The sequence below is a fragment of the Leptonychotes weddellii genome, chromosome 2 (genome assembly GCF_054177405.1).
Source record: "Leptonychotes weddellii isolate Sample4059 chromosome 2, ASM5417740v2, whole genome shotgun sequence".
Classification (NCBI taxonomy): domain Eukaryota; kingdom Metazoa; phylum Chordata; class Mammalia; order Carnivora; family Phocidae; genus Leptonychotes; species Leptonychotes weddellii.
Window position 1 is genome coordinate 138,252,392 of NC_138370.1, and position 22,801 is coordinate 138,275,192.

Consider the following 22,801-nt stretch of genomic DNA (forward strand, 5'->3'; position numbering starts at 1 on the left):
ATGGTGACTAACATAACAATAAAATTTAAAAAAATAAATTAAAAAAATAAAATCATATGTGTATCTGGGGGTGCCTGGGTGGCTCAGTCGGTTAAGCGTCTGCCTTCGGCTCAGGTCATGATCTTGGGGTCCTGGGATTGAGTGCCACATCGGGCTCCCTCCTCAGCGGGGAGCCTGCTTCTCCCTCTGCCCTGCTGCTCCCCCTGCTCTCTCTCAAATAAATAAATAAAATCTTAAAAAAAAAATCCTGTGTACCTAAGAGATACCAACCCTTCCCTTCCTGCCCCTTAATCACCTCTCCAGAATTTTGCCATCATTCCCTTGCTTTTCTTTAGTTTTACCATATTTGTGACTCTAAACAACATAGTGTTTAATTTTGAAGGTTTTTGAATTTTATATTAATATAATCATATTGTATGCATTCTTTTGTGATTTTTTTTCATCCGACATTATTTTCCTGGTACTTATCTACAATGTTGTGTGTAGCTAAAATTCACTCATTTTCACTATCATTTTCCTTCTAAAAAAGTTTTTTTTTTCCCTTAAATTCAATTAATTAACATATAATGTATTGTTGGTTTCAGAGGTAGAGGTCTGTGATTCATCAGTCTTATGTAATACCCAGTACTCATTATATCATGTACTCTCCTTCATGTCCATCACCCAATTACCCCATCCCCCCACCTCTCTCCCATCCAGCAACCTTCAGTTTGTTTCCTATGATTAAGAGTTTCTTATGGTTTGTCTCCCTCTCTGGTTTCATCTCATTTTATTTTTCCCTCTCTTCAAAGTTTTTTTTTTTTTTTTTAAGATTTATTTATCTGAGAGAGAGTGACAGAGAGTGAGCACATGAGTGGGGGGGGAGGGGCAGAGGGAGAGAATCTCAAGCAGACGCCCTGCTGAGTGCAGAGCCCAACTTGGGGCTCAAATCTCTTGACCCCGAGATCATGACCTGAGCCGAAATCAAGAGTTGGACGCTTATCTGACTGAGCCACCCAGGCACCCCAATAAGTTCTTTTAATATTTGCTTTAAGGCAAGTCTACTGGCAACAAATTCCCTCAATTTTTGCTCATCTGAGAAACTCTTTATCTGTCCTCACTTTTGAAGGATAATTTCACAGGGTATAGAATTCTAGGTGGGTGGGTTTTTTTCCCTCTCAATAATTTAAATATTTCACTCCACTCTCTTCTTGCTTGACTGGTTTCTGAGAAGTTGAATGTAATTCTTATCCTTGTTCTTCTAGAAGTGAAGACTTTTTTTTACTCTGGCTTCTTTCAGGATTTTTTTTTAACCTTTCATTTTCTGAGGCTTGAAAATGATACGTGTAGGTGTGGTTTTTTGGGCATTCATTCTGCTTGTTTTTTGGAACAGCTTCCTGGATCTGTGGTTTGGTGTTGGACACAAACTCAGGGAATTTCTCAATCATTATTTTTTTCAAATATTTCTTCTGTTCCTTTCTCTCTTCTCCTTCTGGTATTCCCATTACATGCATGTTATACCTTTTGTAGTTGTCCCAGACCTTAGATATTCTGTTGTTTTTTGTTTTTTTCCCCTTCTAGTCTTTGTTCTCTTTACTTTTTGGTTTTGGAGTTTTCTTTTGAGATATCCTCGAGCCCAGAGATTCCTCCCTTGGCTGTGTCCAATCTACTAAGCAGCTCATCGAGGGCATTCTTCATTTCTGTTACAGTGTTTGATCACTATGATTTCCTTTGGGTTTTCTTTAAAGAATTTCTGTCTCTGCTTACGTTGCCCATCTGTTCTTGCATGTGTTCTACTTTATCCATGAGAGCACTGACCATATTAATTATAGTTATTTTAAACTGCTGCTCTGATAATTCCCCAAACCCTGTCATATCTGAGTCTTGTTCTGATGCTTGTCCCTTTAAATTCTGTTTTTTTGCTTTTAATATGTCTTGTAATTTTTTTCCTTGATAACCGGATGTGATGTGCTAGGTAAAAGGAACTGCTGTAAATAGGCCATTAGTAATGTGGGGGTGGAGTGTTGGGGGAGAGGAAATGTTATATAGTCCTATGAATAGGTCTTTTACTGAGCCTGTACCTCCAGGCACAACTTTACCTGTGTTTTTCAGTCCTCCTCCCCCCCTTTATGTGGGAAAAGATGACATAGAATGGACTGAAGTTGGGTATTTCTCTTCCTCCATGTGTAAGGCTAGAGCCAGCTGGAGCTGGGTACTTCCCTTCTCCTAGGTCACTTAAGCTCTGGTTAAATGTTTCTCCTGAGAACACAATTTGTCAGGAGCAGAATACTCTGCCGTATTTCCAAATGGATCCTTTCTTCATCCCCCTGCCAGAAGCACAAGGGGATTTTTCTCTGACATTCACTGGTAGAACTACAGGAGGTAAAACTCACAAATAGTTGAGGGACTCCCAATGACTAGGAGTTACTTCTCAGACTTAACCCACACTCAGCCTCAAGCCATTTGTCAATTTGTCAATTACAGTTCAGTTTTCCCTACCTGGACACTGGTTCCTGAGGATGTTTCAGCTTGGGGGTTTCTGGTCCAGTAAGTCATGATAATCTGTATTCTCCTGTTGGGTCTCTCTGATTGTGGCAGTCGTTTGCCCTGTGACCTCACTGCTCTTACAGATCTAAGAAGAGTTGATTTTTCAGTTTGTTCAGCTTTTCACTTGTTAGAATGGAGAGGTGACTTAAGTTTCTTATGGATAGGACTGGAAATTGGAAATCTGTACTGAATCTTTAAATTTGAGAATAACTGTCATTTCTACTGTTACGTGTTCTTATCTGGGCACATGAAATAGTCCTCCACTTATTTAGGCCTTCTTTATTATCTTTCAATAGTTTTATAATTTTCTTCCTAAAGGTCTTATACATCTTGTATTTTTAGCTCAGGCTGCCATAATAAAATATCATAGATTGAGTGGGCTAGCTAACAGAAATTTATTTTCTCAGTTTTGGAGGCTGGAAGTCCAAGATCAGGGTGCCACATGGTTGGATTCTAGTGAGCTCTCTTTCTGGTCTGCAAATGGCTGCCTTTTTGCTGTGTCCTCACATGGCAGACAAAGAGCTCTGGTGTCTTCTTAGAAGAGCACCAGTTCTGTTGGATCACAGCTCTATCCTTATCACCTCACTTAACCTTAATCACCCCCTTAAAGGCCTTCTCTCTAATACAGTCACACTGTTGGGGGGGGGTTAGGGGTTCCACGTATGAATTTTGAGAAGGCACAATTCAGTCCATAGTACAGTGTTCTGTGAGATTTAGTCCTAAATACTAAATATTTTTGATGCTATTATTTTTCTTATTACACTTTTAAGTGTTTTGTGGTAAATGAACATGTAATTAATTTTTGTATACTGATTTTGTAAGAATTTGCTTTTATAAAAAAATAGCATAGAACAGATCTAAGAATATCAAATTTTAACTTTTCCGAAAAAAATTTTTTTGAAAATTTCTTTATTTCAGATTCACTGCCACACAGAGTCACATAATTCTCAGAATCTAAGTTTACAACTGAACATCACAAGATCCCTTATCCATATACACATTAGTTAGACAGAGGGGAAAAAAATTCTGTACAATTATTTTAGTAGTTCCATGATTTGTAGGCAATAGTGAATTAGTGAAAGCTGAAGAACTCCCGATGCCTTACACACAGGACAACCACTGACAAATACAAGAAAGTAGGCAATAAAAGGAAACTTTCTGTTCAGTCACAGAAAAATGCTAAAGGCATTTTGTGATGAGACAAATGTTTTAAGTTAGTACACAACCTATTGGGCAAATAAAACTGCTACATAAATTGGTACTTTTGCTCTTGAATATTTGTAGTATGGTATTACCCATTTATCTGACATTTAATAATACATAAAGTTCTAAGTCTGGGTTCTCAAAACAGTTACTTGATAATTTTGAATAATGTCTGGTGTACTCAGAGTGCTTTTTTCATTTATCTTTTCTTCATAAGTTTTTTTAAATTTTTAAACATTTAATGATACATTTATTGGAGTTGTACCTTTTCTACCACAATGGATTAAATAAACTTGTCAAAAGTATGGTTTTGTCACTTTCTGGGACACTTAATTTGCTGTTCTTCCTTTCACATGCCTCTGTTAGCACATAGGGCCAAGTGACCACCTGCAACAGGTAGGTCTCGTGTTATTAATCACACAGATAAGGCAAGTTGTATATAACCATTCCTCCTACCCAGTCTGTTGACGTAAAGCAACAGGGGCTCCCTAGCACCTAAATCTTTTTCTTTTCCCATATATATATATAAATAAAATAGCAGACACTTCTTTCATTTATCTCTTCTTTTTCAGTGGGACTGTGCAATGCTGGAACAATAATCTAGAATGTCCTGAATAGTGAATTCCATTGTAACACCAGACCCAGGATAACAGCGAGCTATCAAACCTTCAAAGTGCTTGTATTGGCGTATAAATTCATCTTGCATAGAGTGCCACACCACCTATTATAAAAATGAAGGTACAAGTCATTAAATTATGAAAGGAAATATATAATCAAGTACGTAGAAATAATGTCAAGATATATTCTAAGATTTTAGCAGAGTGTAATGGTTAAGAACATGCATCTTTGCTCCTTCTACTTACAAGATATGTGACCTTGAGTATGTTACATCACTGCTCTAGGCCTCAAGTTCCTCATCTGTAAACCAGGATAGTAACAATAATACCTTCCTCATAAGTTTCTTGTGAGGATTAAATGAGTGCATGTATATAAAGTGCTTAGAACAGTGTTTGACACGGTATGCACTCATTACATTTTAGCTATTATTATAGCTACTACAATATCCAATAGAGATGTGTATATGCACAATTATACATGGAACTAAGACTAGTAATTAGATGAAATGCAACACTTACTGCTTAAATTTCATTCCAGATGAAAGTTTAAACATTTATCTAAAATTGATGATACAAAACATTGCTTGATGCCATAAGGGATACTAAAATGAGATAGATTATATATAATCCAGTGATTTATGATTTAGCAGTGGAAACTACTATGTAGATAACTATCAAGGCAGAATCTGATATATACACTGACATATTAGCTAATACTAACAGGTGACATTTATTGATGCTTACTCTGTCTCAGCACAGTACAAAGTACTTTACATACGTATTATTCTATTTAAGTCTCATGACTACCTGGTGAGGGTGGGTGCTATGACCGTCATCACTACCCAACAGATAAGGGAATGTATTCTTCCAGGATTTTTCCTTGTAAACCCTCAATCTCATAAATCCTAAATTCCTGTCACCTTAAGTCTACGTACTAAACAGTATTACACTTTTTGCTTTACATCTTTTAGCTCATGGTGTTTCTTCCACCTGCGACTCCTCTCACTTTATCTGTAACTATCTGACTTTCAGAGGCAAACACAAATGCAATAAAGGCTTTGATGATGTTGAAGTCAATTATTCTCCCTCATCTCTGGGCCTTTCAGTATGGTTCATAAAGAAAAATGGCCCAATTTGGGGTTTAAATCTGGCTCTACCATCCATTCACTGTGGGATCTTGGTCATGTTCCTCCACCTCTCTAAGCTCTGATTTTCTTACCTATAAAATGGCAATGACAATAATAGTAGTGTCCACTATATGACAGAGGTATTATTTCCACTTTTCAAATAAGAAAGCTGAGGCTCAGAGAGGTTAAGTGACTTGCCCAAAGTCATGCAGCTTAATCTTGAGCCAGATTATGAACCCATTTCTAACTCTGGCTCCCATGCTCAGAATTACTCCACTGTACTATACTCTATTCCATTTAGTTACTCCCCTCAAATCTAAAAAACAAACAAAAAGCCTAAAAAAACTCTGCCCCACCCCAAACAAAAGAAAAACAACTAATGCCTCAAAACAATACAGTAGAAATATAAAATAAATAGGAATAGCCATATAAACGTATTATAAATATTATTCCTTTCTTCCTCACAACTCATTAGTCTGGTCTGTACTTTATGGCACTTTATGGAAATTTCCTCCTGCACTAAAATTAGAAAATCTGTAGCCTTTCTAGAGGACTCGTTTGGAGAAAAGCAAAACATTTTAAGATGTGCAATCTAGGATGGTTAACAGAACGAAGCATACCTGAAGTAAGTTTTCCTCTTCACATAAATGTTTATCAACCTTCTTGTAGAGGTTATCTAGACCTTTTTTCACTTCCTTTCCAGGATACTCTTTAATGACTTTACGAAGTTCTTGTTTGTTAAATGCAAGTTGATAGCTTACTTCCTCCTCTCTTATACCCTGTGCTACTCGAGCTTCAACGCCTTCAAAGAAATGCTTCAAGGAAATGAAAAAAGATGTGGAATACATATACAATTATGCAGTCATCAAAAAAAGAAATCTTGCCATTGCAAGAGTGTGGATGAAGCTAGAGAGTATTATGCTAAGCGAAATAAGTCAGAGAAAGACAAATACCATATAAGTTCACTCCTGTGGAATTTAAGAAATGAACAGAGGGGGCGAAAAGAGAGGCAAACCATAAGAGACTTTTTTCTTTAAAGATTTTATTTATTTGACAGAGAGCGAGAGAGAGAGCACACAAGCAGGGGGAGTAGCAGGCAGAGGGAGAGCGAGAAGCAGGCTCCCCACTGAGCAGGGGGTACAACGTGGGGCTTGATCCCAGGGTCCCAGGATCGTGACCTGAGCCAAAAGCAGATGCCTAACCGACTGAGCTGTGCAGGTGTCCCACCATAAGAGACTCTTAATTACAAAGAACATACTGAGGGTTGCTAGAAGGGAGGTGCGTGGGGGGATGGGCTCAAGGGGTGATGGGTATTAAGGAGGGCATCTGCTGTGATAAACACTGGGTGTTGTATGTAAGTAATGCATCACTAAATTCTATACCTGAAACTAATATTACACTGTATGTTAACTGGAATTTAAATAAAAACTTGAAACTACAAAAAGAAAAAAAAAAAGAAACTAAAATAAATAAAAATAAAAATGTAAAAAAAAATTAATAATGGCTAAGCACTGCTTTTATTATCAAATTTAAAAAACCCTACTTATAAAACAGTGAAATTTATTCACTGTGTTAACATTTTAGATTTCCTTCTAGTCTTTTTTTTTTTTTAAAGATTCTATTTTTTAAGTAGTCTTTACACCCAAAGTGGGGCTTGAACTCACAACCCTGAGATCAAGAGTTATATGCTCTACCGACTGAGCCAGCCAGGCGCCCCTCCTTCTCGTCTTTTGATGTGAGTACATAAGTGAGATTATAATATTGCATGCTGTATTTTCTTTTTTATTTATTTATTTATTTTTAAAGATTTTATTTATTTGAGAGAGAGAATGAGACAGAGAGAGAGAGCATGAGAGGGGGGAGGGTCAGAGGGAGAAGCAGACTTCCTGCAGGGAGCCCGATGCGGGACTCGATCCTGGGACTCCAGGATCATGACCTGTGCCGAAGGCAGTCGCTTAACCAACTGAGCCACCCAGGCGCCCCGCATGCTGTATTTTCTACGTAATATTTATATTTTTTTCCAAAGTATAAATTTTAATGGCTGCATAATATTCCATCTAATGACTGAACTATAATTTATACATTCATTCCTCCAGTATTGGATATTTAACATTTTTCACTTTTTTTTTTAAGTTGATAAAATCTACTCAGATTAAAAGAAATTTATTATAAACACAATTGTCACAAGTATCTTTCATACATAACTATTTACCCACATTACTGATTACTTTTCAGCACAAATTTCTATGACTACAATTCCTCAGTTGAGGAGAATAATGGAAGTATTCTGAAGATTCTTCATACACATAAATTGCTTCCCAGGAAAGTTCAATCAATTTCTATTTCTGTTAACAGTACATGAGACTGCTATTTACCATATTATCATCAGCATTATCACAACTTAAAGAAATCATTGCATTTTGATGAGTGAAAAAGATTTGTTTGTTTATTTCACAATTCTTTGGCTATAAATGAAGTTAGCCTGCTTTCATATGTTTCACAGTATATTCAGAACCCTTGCCCATTTATACACTGGGATACTACTGCTTTTCTTATTGATTTTAAAAAGGTATTTTATATTTTATATTACTGACTACTGGATTGTTATAAATATTCATCTCAGGTTGTCTTTGAAATATATTTGTTTTTTAAATATGTAGTTTTATTGATTGGCATGCCTGTATTTGAGCACTATACAATATGATCTAATACTGAAAAGCCAATCCCCCTCTCATTATTTTTCTCTAAAATTTTCTTGGCAATTACTATTTGTTTGTTCTTCATTAAATTATTATTATTATTACTATGTTTTTGCTAATAATTGTTTTGACAAGTCTATTCCTGGTGCTTTTAAATTTTTGTTTCTACATAAACTTTTAACTGATTATGACACACAGAAAATAAATTGTTTTTTTATATATTTATTTTGAATCCTGCTACATTTTCATGGATCAGTAATTTCAATGTATTATATACAGGTAATTATAATCTTGACTCTCTTTTTCTTTAGAGAGAGAGAGGGAAAGAGTGCATGTGAGCAGGGTGGGGAGGGTGAGAGGGAGAGAGAATCTTAAGTAGGCTCTACTCTCAGCATAGAACCTGATGCGGGCACTTGAGCTCATTACCCTGAGCTCATGACCTGAGCTGAAATCAAGAGTCAGATGCTTAACTGACTGAGCCACCCAGGTGCCCCGTTAATTCTTCTTTCTATATCTTTTATTTATGTTTCAGGTCTTATTGCATTGGCTAGAGCTTCCATAACAATGTTAAATATTAAAGGATGTAGCAATGTTTCTGCTTTAAATTTGATTTCACAGGGAATGCCTCTGATGTTGCAGTTAAGTATCACATAGGATTTAGGTCTAAGACAGACCTTTTACCCTAAAGGAATATCTGTTCTTAAGTTTTAGAAGGAATTGGTTCTGTACTTGATTAAATATATTTTAAGTATTTGTTGTTGACAGCAGATAGATAAATAAAATCTTTAAAAAAATATATTTATATATTTATTTATTTAGACAGCATGCAAGCGGAGGGAGGGGCAGAGGGAGAGAATCCTCAAGCAGACTCCTGCTGAGTGCAGCGCCTGATGCAAGGCCTGACCTCACAACCCCTGAGATCATGACCTGAGCTGATACCAAGAGTCAGAGGCTCAACCGACTGAGCCACCCAGGTGCCCCAAAACCATCCTTTCTTAATTTTAATGATCAAATATGCTGTGGGGAATGACTCAGTTCAGGAAAGGAAGGGAAAGAAAAAGGCAATGAAAAAAACAATTTTTGGTTTTCCTTTTATCTTGATAAAGTTTTTGAAATCTTCATCTGAACTAAGGTTAAAGATCAGCCATTTGTGAGGTATGAAATAAGAGAGTGTGGTATAATGGAAAAGCCTAATCTAGGGTTCATCAACCAGCTTTGCTACTTGCCAGTTACTGTAACTTCAAGCAAGTTTACTTTCAGTTTCTTCATCTGTAAAATGGGTTGACACTACCTCAGCCCACATCATTGTTTACAGCAATTAAAATAAGAACATACAGAGCATCTACCAGTATCTTAGTACACTGGAGCCTTTGATAACTGGGTCCCTCCTTCATTAACCTTTGCATCAATACATGAGCAAACTTAGGATGAATGTCTTATGTTTTTCATATGTAAATATATGTATAGAGGTTCAAAATCAGGAAAATACTACTGAATGAATATATACTTACATTTAGTTTTTCAAGAGGTTGCCCTAAAGAGTAAATGACATAAGACTGAAGGTGATCTGTGTATTTTTGTTTGGCTTCTTTTTTTTCAGTTTCTAGACATGAGATTTTCAAACGAGAAAGTGTTGCAAAAATATGGTGAAAATTTTCCATCATAACTACATCCCTGGGGGTCTTCTGGCTTTCATTTGCTACTTTCTCCACTAAAATAAAAAAAGAAAAAACATAATAACATCCTGACATGAGTATTACCATATTTAGCTATAAAAATATTTATGTGATTTTTTTCATTTGTAAGTTTAAGAAGTAAGCACATTTCTGGACTTTAAGATATTCTGAAGGGTCTTCATATCCACCTAGCCCTAATAAAAAAATCACTCTAAAATAGTCATATATACATATATATATGGAAATGTATATAATAAAGGTGGCTTTTCAAATCAGTGGGGGAAATGATGAATTATTCAAAATGTGTTAGGACAACCACCTGGTCCTTTTGAATACACTAATAAATCTGGATTCCTATTTCCCATTTTCAGCCAAACAAATTCTAAATCGCTCAAGTACTTAAAAATGTAAAAAGCAAACAAATATAATCACAAGTACTAAGGAAAATAAAGCTAATTAAAAAAATAATTTTGGGATGCCTTGGTGGCTCAGTTGGTTAAGCATCTGCCTTTGGCTCAGGTCATGATCCCAGGGTCCTGAGATCAAGTCCTCCCTGCTGAGCAGGGAGCCTGCTTCTCCCTCTGCCTCCAGCTCCCCCTGCTTGTGCTCTCTCTCTCTCTGTCAAATAAATAAATAAATAAATAAATAAAATCTTTAAACAAAATAATTTTGTGATAGCATGACTTTTTTACAGATGGTCCAAAAATCATAAAGGGAGAGATGGATAAATCTGACATGAAATTTCAAAGCTCTTGCATAGTAAAAAAAAAAAAACAAAACCATAAATAAAATCAATTTAAGTCTATTAAGTTGACAAAGAATAAAAAGACTGATATTCAGTGGCGCCTGGGTGGCTCAGTCATTAAGCATCTGCCTTCGGCTCAGGTCATGATCCCAGGGTCCTGGGATTGAGCTCCACATCAGGCTTCCTGCTTGGCGGGAAGCCTGCTTCTCCCTCTCCCACTCCCCCTGCTTGTGTTCCTGCTCTCACTATCTCTCTCTCTCTTAAAAAAAAAAAAAAAAAGACTGATATTCAGCATTAATGAGATGTGATGAAAACTTTCACCAACTGCTCAGAACACTAAACTGGTATAACCTTTCTCTAAGGCAGTTTGGCAAAGGCCTTGAGATATATGTAAACCTTTTGACCTCGTAATTCCATTTCCAGTAATTTACCCCAAGGAAACTATTGGACAAGAATACAAAAATATATGCAAAAAACTGGAAACAAACTAAATGCCTATTAACAGGAGATTTAATAAATAATGATACATGGAATACTATGCAATCATTAAAAATGATTACAGTTATAATATAAATTGACAAGGAGAGGCATTAAAATTTATAGAGTAGCATGTTCCAAAACAGAGTGTAAGGTATGATAAAAACTTTTACATTCAAGAACACACACACACACACATACACACACAATATGCACATATATATGAAGGAGAAATACTGAAAAATTTGGACGGATAAAAATTAAATGTTATCTTTCCTGATGAAACTACAAATTATTTTTGTTTTTTTCTTGATTTTTAAAATCTGTTTTTTGATTTTTGGGGGTGTATAATGAGCATATATTACTTTACAGTCAGACAAAGCAAAGCTACTTTGAATTTAAATTTTTTTTTTTTTAACTAGGCTCCATACCCAGAGTGGAGCCCAACCTGGGGTTTGAACTCAATGACCCTGAGATGAAGACCTGAGCTGAGCTGAGACCAAGTGTTGGATGCTTAATCAACTGAGCCACCTAGGCGCCCCAAAGTTACTTCAAATTTTAAAACAAATATCTACCAGGGGCGCCTGGGTGGCTCAGTTGGTTAAGTGACTGCCTTCAGCTCAGGTCATGATCCTGGAGTCCCTGGATCGAGTCCCGCATCGGGCTCCCTGCTCGGCAGGGAGTCTGCTTCTCCCTCCGACCCTCCCCCCTCTCATGTGCTCTCTCTCATTCTCAAATAAATAAATAAAATCTTTAAAAAAAAAAAAAAAGATATATCTACCATACAAACATTCAATCATGTAATTTATCTATCTTTCCCCTAGACATGCTTCCACCGAAAATGTCATATGTAATTGGTAAGATGATTCCACTTCCTGTCAATTGTTTCAGCTTTTAAAGTTCCTGAATATATGCAATCAGATCATTTATTTCAAGTTAAATGGCACATCATACAGTTTCTGTAACTTAATTGTGGGATCTGCCACAGGAAGACAGTAGTTTAGCATTACCCTACCTTATGTGACAGATATGAAAACTGAGGCCTAAAGAGGTAAATTGATTTGCTTCATGTTATACTGCCTATCATCTCCCAAAGACTCTTGCTAAAATGCAAATGTAAAATCCCATTTTAAAATTTTTTAAAAAGGTTGTTTTTTTTGTGATTAAAAAAGGAATTCCAATTTTGCATAGTGATAATCCCATATGAACTAAAATAGAAGTGGTTCCTGATGAATATGAATGGGTTTTACGTACTGCTTATTTTTTCAGGTTCAAGAAATACCTACTTTCAGAAAACTTAAATAAGACTATAGAATATGGAAAATAATGAACATATCTATCTCCCAACTTAAATGACCATAAATAGTGAAAACAACCAACCAAAAAATTCTTTAGTACATAACAAAGCTTACCATTAACAAATACTCCTCTGATAAGTTTAGTATATGCTTTATCTAGATCTCCACGACGTTCAGCATTTTTAAAGATCGATTCTGCGAGTCCAGCAAATTCTTCAAATTCAGCAACAAATGGAAGAATTCCTACTTTACTCTTCTTTGAGATTTTTACTTCTTCCATTTGCCTTATTTGGTTACTCTACAGTTAGTCAGAAAGCAAGTGAGAGAAATAGCCAAGCACATTAGAAACAAAATATAATCATAAGCAAACGTATATATTATAGGGGAAGGACATAATTTAGTACCTAGAACATTTTGGATGTTTACTAATTACAGATTAATACAACAGGGATAACCAAGAAACACTACTTTTATAGATTAAAAAGTACATATTATTTAAAACAAGATACAATCAAACTTTGTGAAGCTCAAGTTTTTGTTCAAAGTGAAAACAAGCACTAAACAATTCTATCATTCATGAAAGATAAGTATAAGGTGATTGCTCATTTTGGGGCAGAGGAGATAACCAGGGCAGGTACAGGATTTCTCTAGGTTATTTTTAGTTGGTGGCCATGTGGCCAAGTTTGAGAATCATAGTCATTTCCAATTCTCATTAGCCTAAAATTTGTGTTTGGATAGACCAGTTCTTTCATTTCTGGATATGAGAACAGAGAGGGAGAACAGGCATTTCTACAATGGATTTATACTACATAGGTTTGCCATGTATCTATTAGTTACTTATCCTATTTTTTCTCTATTTATTTCAGCAAAGTGCTTGTGTATGATGGTGACAAAGTACAAAAGGGATGTCTCATATAGACAAAACCTAGATATTTGGGTTCAAAAAGATCCATAAATTCAATTATGGTTCTGTGTACTTCTCAGAGGATCTAGATAAGAATTACACTGCCAAATACTGTTAGACATTTTTACTTCTACCTAAAATTTCATAAATGCTTTTGGGGGCATAACTTGAAAATCCTAGGACATGTGGCTTAGAAAAGTATTCTTTGTAGGCTATAGGCATTATTATTAGAAAGTCCTGTGGAATACTGTCAACCACTTGATATTATCTTTACTGCTACAGCATACCCATTTTATTGTACTTTGCTTTATTGCACTTCACAGATACTGCATTTTTTTTTTTTTTTAAACAAATCGAAGGTCTGTGGCAACCCTGTATTGGGAAGTCTGTCAGTACTATTTTTCCAACAGCATTTGCTCATTTCACGCCTCTGTGTCACACTGTGGTAACTGTTTGGCAATATTTCAAACTTTTTCATTATTCTTATATTTGTTACGGTGATCTGTGATCAGTGATCTTTCATTTGGGGTGCCACAAACCATGCCCATATAAGATGGCAAACTTAATCAATAAATGTGTGTGTTCTGACTGCTCCATCAACCAGCCATTCCCCCATCTCTCTCCCTCTCCTTAAGTCCAGACACAGTTTTATTCCCTGAGACACAATATTGACATGCGGCCAATTAAGTGTTCAAGTGAAAGGAAGGGTCTCATGTCTCTCACTTTAAATCAATAGCTAAAAATGATTAAGTTTAGTGAGGAAGGCGTGTGAAAAGCTGACAGGCCGAAAGCTAGGCCTCTTGTGCTAAACAGTCAAGTTGTGAATGCACGGGAAAAGTTTTTTTTTTAAGGAAATTAAAAGTACTACTCCAGTGAACACACAAACGGTAAGAAAGCAGAATAGCCTTCTTGCTGATATGGAGAAAGTTTTAGTGGTCAGGATAGGAGATCAAACCAGCCACAACATTCCCTTAAGCCAAAGCCTAATCCAGAGCAAGGCCCTAACTCTTATTCTGTGAAGGCTGAGAGAGGTGAGGAAGGTGCAGAAGTGTGAAGCTACCAACCTCTGTTGGTTCATGAGGTTTAAGGAAAGAAGCCGTCTCCATAACATAAAGTGCAAGGTGAAGCAGCAAGTGCTGATGGAGAAGCTGCAGCAAGTTCCCCAGAAGATCCAACTAAGATCATTCATACAGGTGGCCATACTAAACAACAGATTTTCAGTGTAGACAAAACAGCCTTCTATTGGAAGAAGATGCCATCTAGGGCTTTCCTAGCTAGAGATAGCAATGCCTGGCTTCAAAGCCTCAGGGGACAGACTGACTCACTTGTTATGGGCTAATGCATCTGGTGACTTTAAGTTGAAGCCAATGCTCATTTACTATCCCAAAAGGGCTCTTAAGAATTATGCTAAATTTACTCTGCTTGTGCTCTATAAATAGAACAAAATATGGATGACAGCTCATCTGTTTACAACATGATTTATTGACTATTTTAAGCCCGCTGTTGAGACCTACTATTCCAAAAAAGAAGAGATTCCTTTCAAAATATGACTGCTCATTGACAATGCACCTAGTCACCTAAGAGCTCTGATGGAGATGGACAAGGACAATGAGATTAATGCTGTTTACGTGTTTGCTAACACAACATCCATCCTGTAGCCCATGGGCCAGGGACTCATTTCAACTTTCAAGTCTTATTATTTAAGAAAAATATTTTGTAAGGCTAAGCTGCCATAAATAGTGATTCCTCTGATGTATCTGGGCAAAAGAAAGTGAAAACCTTCTGGAAAGGATTCATCATTCTACATGCCATTAGGAACATTTGTGCTTCATGGGAAGAGGACAAAAGTAAGCCATGAACAGGATTCTAACCCTCATGGAAGACTTTGAGGGGTTCAAGACTTCAGTGGAGGAAGTAACTGTAGCAGATGTGGATGTGGTAGAAACGGTGAGAGAACTAGAATTAGGAGTGGAGCCTGAAGATGTGACTGAATTGCTACAATCTCATGATAAAACTTTAATAGATGAGGAGTTCCTTCCTATGGATGAGTCAAGAAGGTGGTTTCTTGAGATGGAACCGATGCCTGGTGAAGATGCTGTGAAGACTGTTGAAATGACAACAGATCAAGAATATAACATAAACTTAGATGACAAAGCAGCGGCAGGGTTTGAGAGGACTGTCTCCAATGTTGAAAGAAGTTCTACTGTGGGTACAATAGTATCAAACAAAGAAACTGTGAAAAGAAGAGTTGATTAACAGGGCAAACTTCACTGTTGTCTTATTTCAAGAAATGGCCACAGCCACCCCAACCTACAGCAACCACCACCCTGATCATCAGCAGCCATAAACATGGAGTCAAGACCCTCCATCAGCAAAAAGATTAGAACTCGCTGAAAGCGCAGATGATGGTTAGCATTTCTTAGCAAGAGTATTTTTAAATTAAGTTATGGACATTGTTTTTTAAATATAATGCTACTGAACACTAAGAGACTACAGTATAATATAGACATAATTTTTATATGTACTGGGAAACCAAAAAATTCATCTGAATTCACTTTATTTCAATAACTCACTTTATTGTGACACTCGCTTTATTGCAGGAGCCTGGACCAACCGAGCCTGCAGTAACTTGGAGGTATCCTTGTATTTTACTTCATTGGTATTGATCATTGTGAAAAGTAAAAATGGATGCAGTAGAGAGGGGAGCGTAAGGCTGCAGGTGTTGGAACGAGACTGTCCGGGTAAGAATACTAATTCCATCATTTTTTACCGTTGACCCGGGCAAAGTAACATAACCTCTCAGAGAGTCTACCTTATGGAGGCGGGAGGAGGTCGTGAAGGTTAGATGAGATAATGTGTGCAAGGTGCTTAGACCTGTGCCTGGTACACAGTAAACACTAATTTATGAATGCTGGTCTATGGTGGTTATTAAGCTGCATGAAGATTTTTGTTCAGTGTGGCACACAAAGGCACAGGATATAATTATAGCCTGAATATACTTAAACATTAACAGGACATATTTTATTTATTTATTTTTTTAAAGATTTTTTATTTATTTGACAGAGAGCACCACAAGCAGAGGGAGAGAGAGGGAGAAGCAGGCTCCTTGCTGAGCAAGGAGCCGGATGTGGGACTCGATCCCAGGACCCTGGGATCATGACCTGGGCCGAAGGCAGCCGCTTAACCGACTGAGCCACCCAGGCATCCCAACAGGACATATTCTAAATGACAGTTATCTTTTCTGGCGTTGTAACTGGTAGAAGAGAAACAATGCATTCATTTAAGAAAAGAGCCATTGGGGGCGCCTGGGTGGCTCAGTCGGTTAAACATCAGATTCTTAGTTTCCGCTCAGGTCATGATCTCAGGGTTGTGAGACTGAGCCCTGCACTGACTTCGTGCTGGGCGTGGAGCCTAAGATTCTCTTCCTCTCCCTCTGCCCCTTCCCCCCAGCTCACACGCATGTGTGCGTGTGCACTCTCTCTCTCTCAAAAAAGCCATTAATGAATTAAATCTTATAGAAATAAACTTTTTCTCAAGCTCAATGTATACATTATTTGCAGCTGATTGCTTGACACAGAGGTTATTCAGTGACTAAAACTACAACTTTGATGTGAGGCACACATCACTATATTACTTATCCATCCTCTGTCCATGGCAATTTAACCAAATCGTATCATTCTTAAAGGTTTAAGAGCGCAAATCCTTATCACTATAGTGTGAAGAATCCTGAAAAGCAAATTAAGTGCAGATAAGAAATGTATGGGACTGCAGAGCCCAGCGTGGTAGTACCTGATATGTCACTTACTTCCTAACTTTAGCTCTAGCTCTAGCTCAGGCTAGGCTAGCTTTCTTAGTCCCGTTCTTTCAAGAATAGCAGATACTCTGAGCTTGGCCACCAGTTGAAAGAGCCAAACTCAGGTTCCATTTTCTGCAGCCATCTGACAAACAGGCCCATTTATTACCTTTTCAAGGTATGCCTTAGGTCCTAATCTTGTCCCAAATACCAAAACATAACACGTACTGAGTACACACTATCCACCAGACACTGTGAGAAGACATCAGTTAAAAATAAGAGACAGAGAGATGTCCCTTTAGTGACAAAAGATAGAGCCTTCAGAAACACATGCAATTTTATGAGAAAATACTGAGTTTACACCTTTGTCTAAGTTCATTTTACTTTCTTTTTCCACTGTTCTGTCTTGAGAATAACATGAACATTGTTTAATGAACTATTATTAATTACTACCACCCTTATGAGCCATCAGTTAGTAATGTTTTTTTCTGTGCAAGGCAGTGTGCTAAGCACTCCATCTGAACCCACATCTATATTTATCTGACACTACATCCTATGCTTTTAACAATTATGCTCTGTTGGATTGACAGGTGTTTCATAGAGTTATATTTTACTGATAAAAGCAACAAAGCCTTCATAGTCTGGAAATGTAGTGTCCTCATGATTTAGTGTTCCTGCTATGTCATACAGGACTCATTATCTTAGCTGTTGGCAGCTCTTACTTTTTTCTTTGGCTCTCAGCTTGCAGCAGACCCTCTAGGTTTAGCATCACCGCGGGAGAAGGTGGGAGAGGGAAGAGGGTAAGCCTTAAGCAGTCAAATTTCATAGTATTTCAAATACCAAGTGAAGTCATGTGGCAAGGAAAGAGGATTAACAAGCCTGTTGAGGCAACATTAAGTTTCTATAGTGAACGGAGATTGCCTTTATACTTTAAAAGCTCAATAAATATTATTTTTCACAAGTACAAAAATGATGTGGATTTTAATTGCCCTTAATATTTTTATCTCCTATTATTTTATGGATATTCAAGAGCTGGATATAACTTAGAAGTTACATAATAGTAGAAATATTCAAATGGTTGACATGCTAACTACATTAATAAAATGAAGCTTTTATTTTAGAACCTGGCCCAGCCCAATTCATACCTACAAGCTTACCAAAACCTAGCAGACAAAAATAAAATTGTTAATGATTTTTCTTTCCTATTAGAAGGAAGAACATAATGACTGCTGGAAGTTAACATAAGAACAATATATTCTCTATTTTTTTTTAAAGAATTTTTTTAAGATTCATTTATTTATTCGGGGGGGGGCAACGGGGGAGGGAGAGGGACAAACAGGCTCTCACTGAGCACAGAGCCCGATGTGGGGCTCCATCTCATGATCCATAACCTGGGCGGAGACCAAGAGTCAGACACTTAACCAACTGCATCATCCAGGCGCCCCAAAGAACACTATATTCTTAAAATAAAACAATATGATCATTAATTAAAGCTGTTAAACTAGTAAACTAATAAACCTAATTAAATAATTTAAAGAATCAAACTAATCCAATTATTAATTTTATCAGAACATATTTTAAAAAGAACAACAACAATAAATCCAAATGATAGTTTCAATTGCTTTATGTGATCTATGGTCACTCATCAGTTAACTGAGATTTCAGTTACCTAGTGGATCTCTCAAGCAGGGGCTGCCTGTATGGCACTTACTCCAGAACTTGCCAAGATTCACATGCAGTATAGAAGGGAAACTAGCTGGCATAGTAGCATCCAGCTAACTCTGTGCCTATAAATTGCAGCCAACACTCTGCTTCGGGGCTTTGAGGGATGTGAATAGTAGATCACTCAAGGGAAAACCTGGAAACCTCTTGATTTAAATACATTTACCTATTTTTTGGGGTGCCTGGGTGACTCAGATGGTTAAGCGTCTGCCTTCGGCTCAGGTCATGATCCCAGGGTCCTGGGATCGAGTCCCGCATCAGGCTCCTTGCTAGGCGGGGAGCCTGCTTCTCCCTCTGCCTCTGCCTCTCTCTCTCTGACTCTCATGAATAAATAAATAAAACATTTAAAAAATAAATAAATAAATACATTTACCTATTTTTTGCAATGATTAGAATTCTTATTTTAAAAAAAAAACTTACAATGCATTTGTCAAAGTTCCTTTTGACAGTCACCAAAACATTTCCTAATGTAGTACTCAGAAAAGAAGCAGGGTCCACATTCTGTGCGGTCCACACATGATGACTCATTTTGACAAGCATGTAGAGGGAGTTAAAGCTATCAATTTTGTCTCCTAATGCAATTAGGTTGTTCAGTTCTGGCTCAATGCAGCGAAATATTTTAATCATCATCTGACGGATCATATCTTTCCTGTTCAGAAAACACAGAAAGTATAGGAATTTATTACAGGTTTCCTGTCTTGATCTTTAACTTTAATCCATTGCAAATATACAAAATGACTAAAATTTTACATTTCTCAATGAAAAATGTCCAAATATGATGACCTAATGATTCTACAGCAGTTTCCAACATAAAAATATTTTTTTCCAACATAAAAATATTTTCTGAAGTTAAGTTTTATTACTCAAAGTACAACTTCATGTCATTTGTAAAGCTGGATCATGAAATGTGCTTTTGTAATTTCTGAGAAATACCCTGCAATTCAAATGCTACTTCTTACCAGCAAACATTAAAACTGATTGCACCTTTCTGTGATTACTAGAGCCAAAAAGAGCGGAAGGGTCAGACAGTAGGCCAATTTTAACTCAGTAAGATGTTTGAGAAGACACTGGGCACACAGGTCAGTGCTCTGAGTGCTGTCACATTACCAGACTCATCTGGCTCCTCACTGAACAACACTCCTTCAGGCTCAATTTAAGGTCCCCCCACCCCTGATAAATGACAGTAACAAACACATACTCAGAAGAGACAGGCGGTGGCACACCAGCATTATGTTGCCGGGATAATGTTCCTCCATCTAGGTCCTCTGCTTCAGTCTGCAAAAATTATTCAGGTACTTTACATAATAAAAGACCAACAATTTGACTAGTTTATATAGCAAAAGCCTGCTCAGTTTTAAAATGCCTCGGAGAGAATACATTATGAAAAATAATGATTTTTAAAGGTAGTACTATTGATAAAACTACATAATTTAGTAAGTTGTTTAAGAATGGTTATGAAATGTTTTGTTCTTAGATTTTATCTGAGAATTATTGTGGGCTGAGAAGATGTGCTTGTGTGTATGCACATAAGGGGAAAGCAGGGACAGAGAAGGTACAGGAGGTTCAGAGGGGGTGTGAGAATGGGGGAGGGCAGCTCAAAAAACCAGAAACAACTTTTAAGAGAGAATTTCAAAAATTAAAGAAATTTCATCAATGTTTAAATAAAACTCTGGCATTTAAAAAATGCTATTAAAAATTCTTAGGCTAACAAATAAGCAAATTTACTATCACTATCACTTATAACAACAAATTCATTTTATGATTGCTGTTTATATGTTGGTTCTGTTTTTTAAGATGACCTTATTTTTTTTCAAGTAAACTTTATGCCCAACATGGGGTTCAAACTCATGGCCCCGAGATCAAGAGACGCATACTCTACCAACTGAGCCAGCCAGGCGCCCAAGATGACCTTAATTTAAAAATGATTTTATTTGCATTGTGCTTTTAAGTTTTCCAAAATATTGCAGCAGCCTCTCATTTTATTTTCTTACATTTATGCCACCTGAGAGGCATGCTGAACAGGTATTACTATATTCACTGTACAGATGAGGAAAACTGGGGATTAAATACTAGGTTTAAGGTCTCAGAGCTAGTTAGTAACAGAGGCATAGGCAAGGTTCAGATTTGGGGCTTGTTTCTTTCTTTCTTCTTTTTTTTTTGCTAGACCATGGTATACACACTCAAATATTTTTTTCTTTTGAAAATTATATTTTTTCCTGGTGACTACTAAAATGCTGAAATTTCTTTTTGAATAATATTTTTTACAAAGTAAATTCAGACATTTCCCCCTCACAAAGTTAGAGGATATTTAGGTCGAAGACAATCTGGAGTATTAAATAAGATGCTCCAACTCCAATTATCACTGTTTTTATTATCTTGTGGTATGACAAAAATTACTGAAAAAAATCCTTACATCATAATTTTTTTCTTTTTCTGTTCTGAGACTGAAAGTGTGACAATTAATTAGGCTAATTATCCTACAGATTATCAATATTAGCCAATAAATAAATGTGAGCCATACCATGGTTCCAGGCATACTTTGATGTTGCTGCAGTTTGAAAAATTTACTTATGAAGTCCTGTTCTGCCAGACACAAGGGCTCTAGTTCACTTAGTACCTGTTCAAAGATCTGAAGAAAACAAAAATGAACTGCACCAAACGCTTAAAAAAATCTTCTACATTTAATTCACTTTTCTGTAGGGATCATAGATGCTTTATGTATAATCTTAATAGAATCCCAAAAGAAACTATTCCAAGATTGATAGGATGATGCAGAAGTATCAAGGCTTAACAGGGCCAGACATACCTAAAATAAAACTCACAATAATTATTCACTTGAAATCTGGAAAGAGGAACACAGAGACAAACTTTTTAAATTTAATGCATCGCAGACAACAGTTTAGCTTCATAAAAGCTGTTATTTCCTCTTTACTTTGTAGTTGGCTCAAAGAACTTAGAGATACAAGCTCTTAATGATTTATAATAAATTTTAATAAAGCTGTTATGTCAATGAGTTGATAATACAGACTTCAGTTGCCATTTGACTAGTATTTTTTTCAAATTCAGAATTCAAAATATGGTTAATTCAGAGAACCAACATAGCCCAAGTCCTTGAACACACTTAAAGCAATAACAAACTGCTATTAGAAAACTAATGTTAATGTTTAAGACATACTTGTTATATTATTTTACCTTATCAAATTTGGTCCTGTCGGCAACATCAAGATCAGAGGCAGACATGTTTCCCATATCCAACAAAGAAGATGACTGAGATCTGCGATTCCCTGAACTTTGAACGCTGAGTTTATTTAGACTAGAAGTAGATCCAGTTAATTTCCCAGAACTTCCATGAAGACCTAAGAAATAATAAAACTTTGACAGTTGTGACCTTCATGAATCAAAGACCCATAGAGTAAATGAGGGCTGTCTTCATCTTCAGTGCTCTTATCGCACAAGTCTACTGCATGGGGCGGGTTGTAGAGTGTCCTGCTCTCTCATTAACATTTGTGTCCTATTCTTGAGCATATTACAAAGAGTAGTGAAACCACAATCTACAGAATAGGACTGAAAGGGGTCTTAAAGATCACATAATCTATACCCTGCCCAGTACCACCAAAGTTGCCATATTTCTAGACTAAAGATGAAGATTTCCTTCCTACTCAAAAGACATAAATATGGATGAAGGCCAATGACTCCTTAATGTACTAGCTAACATGATTTTTTTATTTTTATTTTTTAATGACTTTTTTTAATTTCTGAAGAAAACGGCCATATCCCAATATTACTCGCCTCCACATTAAATGAAAATATTGGGGTGAACCATACAAATCTGCCAATACTCGATCATTCTTGCCCTACAAAAAGTCAATTACATATGATTCAACTTAAAACATTCCTGAACCCAGAAACTCTGCTTTTACAATAAGTGAACTGATTAACTACAGCTCTTTAAAAACTATACAAAATGAAGAGAAAAAAACCACCCTGAAAATTTGTTATACTTAAAATACAACT

The 22,801-nt window shown here is 36.6% G+C and overlaps 1 protein-coding gene across 1 annotated transcript in view; it reads right to left on the bottom strand.

Moving 5' to 3' along the window:
• Window positions 1–3,397: 3,397 nt before the first annotated feature.
• Window positions 3,398–22,801, bottom strand: part of EXOC1 (exocyst complex component 1) — a 58,502-nt gene continuing 39,098 nt past the window's right edge. The window contains exons 12-19 of the mRNA XM_081813158.1: window positions 21,980–22,143; window positions 21,309–21,416; window positions 19,986–20,062; window positions 19,208–19,436; window positions 12,483–12,666; window positions 9,684–9,883; window positions 6,094–6,288; window positions 3,398–4,450 (exon numbers count right to left, since the gene is read on the bottom strand). Coding sequence (XP_081669284.1) covers window positions 4,298–4,450; window positions 6,094–6,288; window positions 9,684–9,883; window positions 12,483–12,666; window positions 19,208–19,436; window positions 19,986–20,062; window positions 21,309–21,416; window positions 21,980–22,143 — 1,310 coding nt within the window. The 3' untranslated portion in view covers window positions 3,398–4,297. The remainder of the gene's footprint in view (window positions 4,451–6,093; window positions 6,289–9,683; window positions 9,884–12,482; window positions 12,667–19,207; window positions 19,437–19,985; window positions 20,063–21,308; window positions 21,417–21,979; window positions 22,144–22,801) is intronic.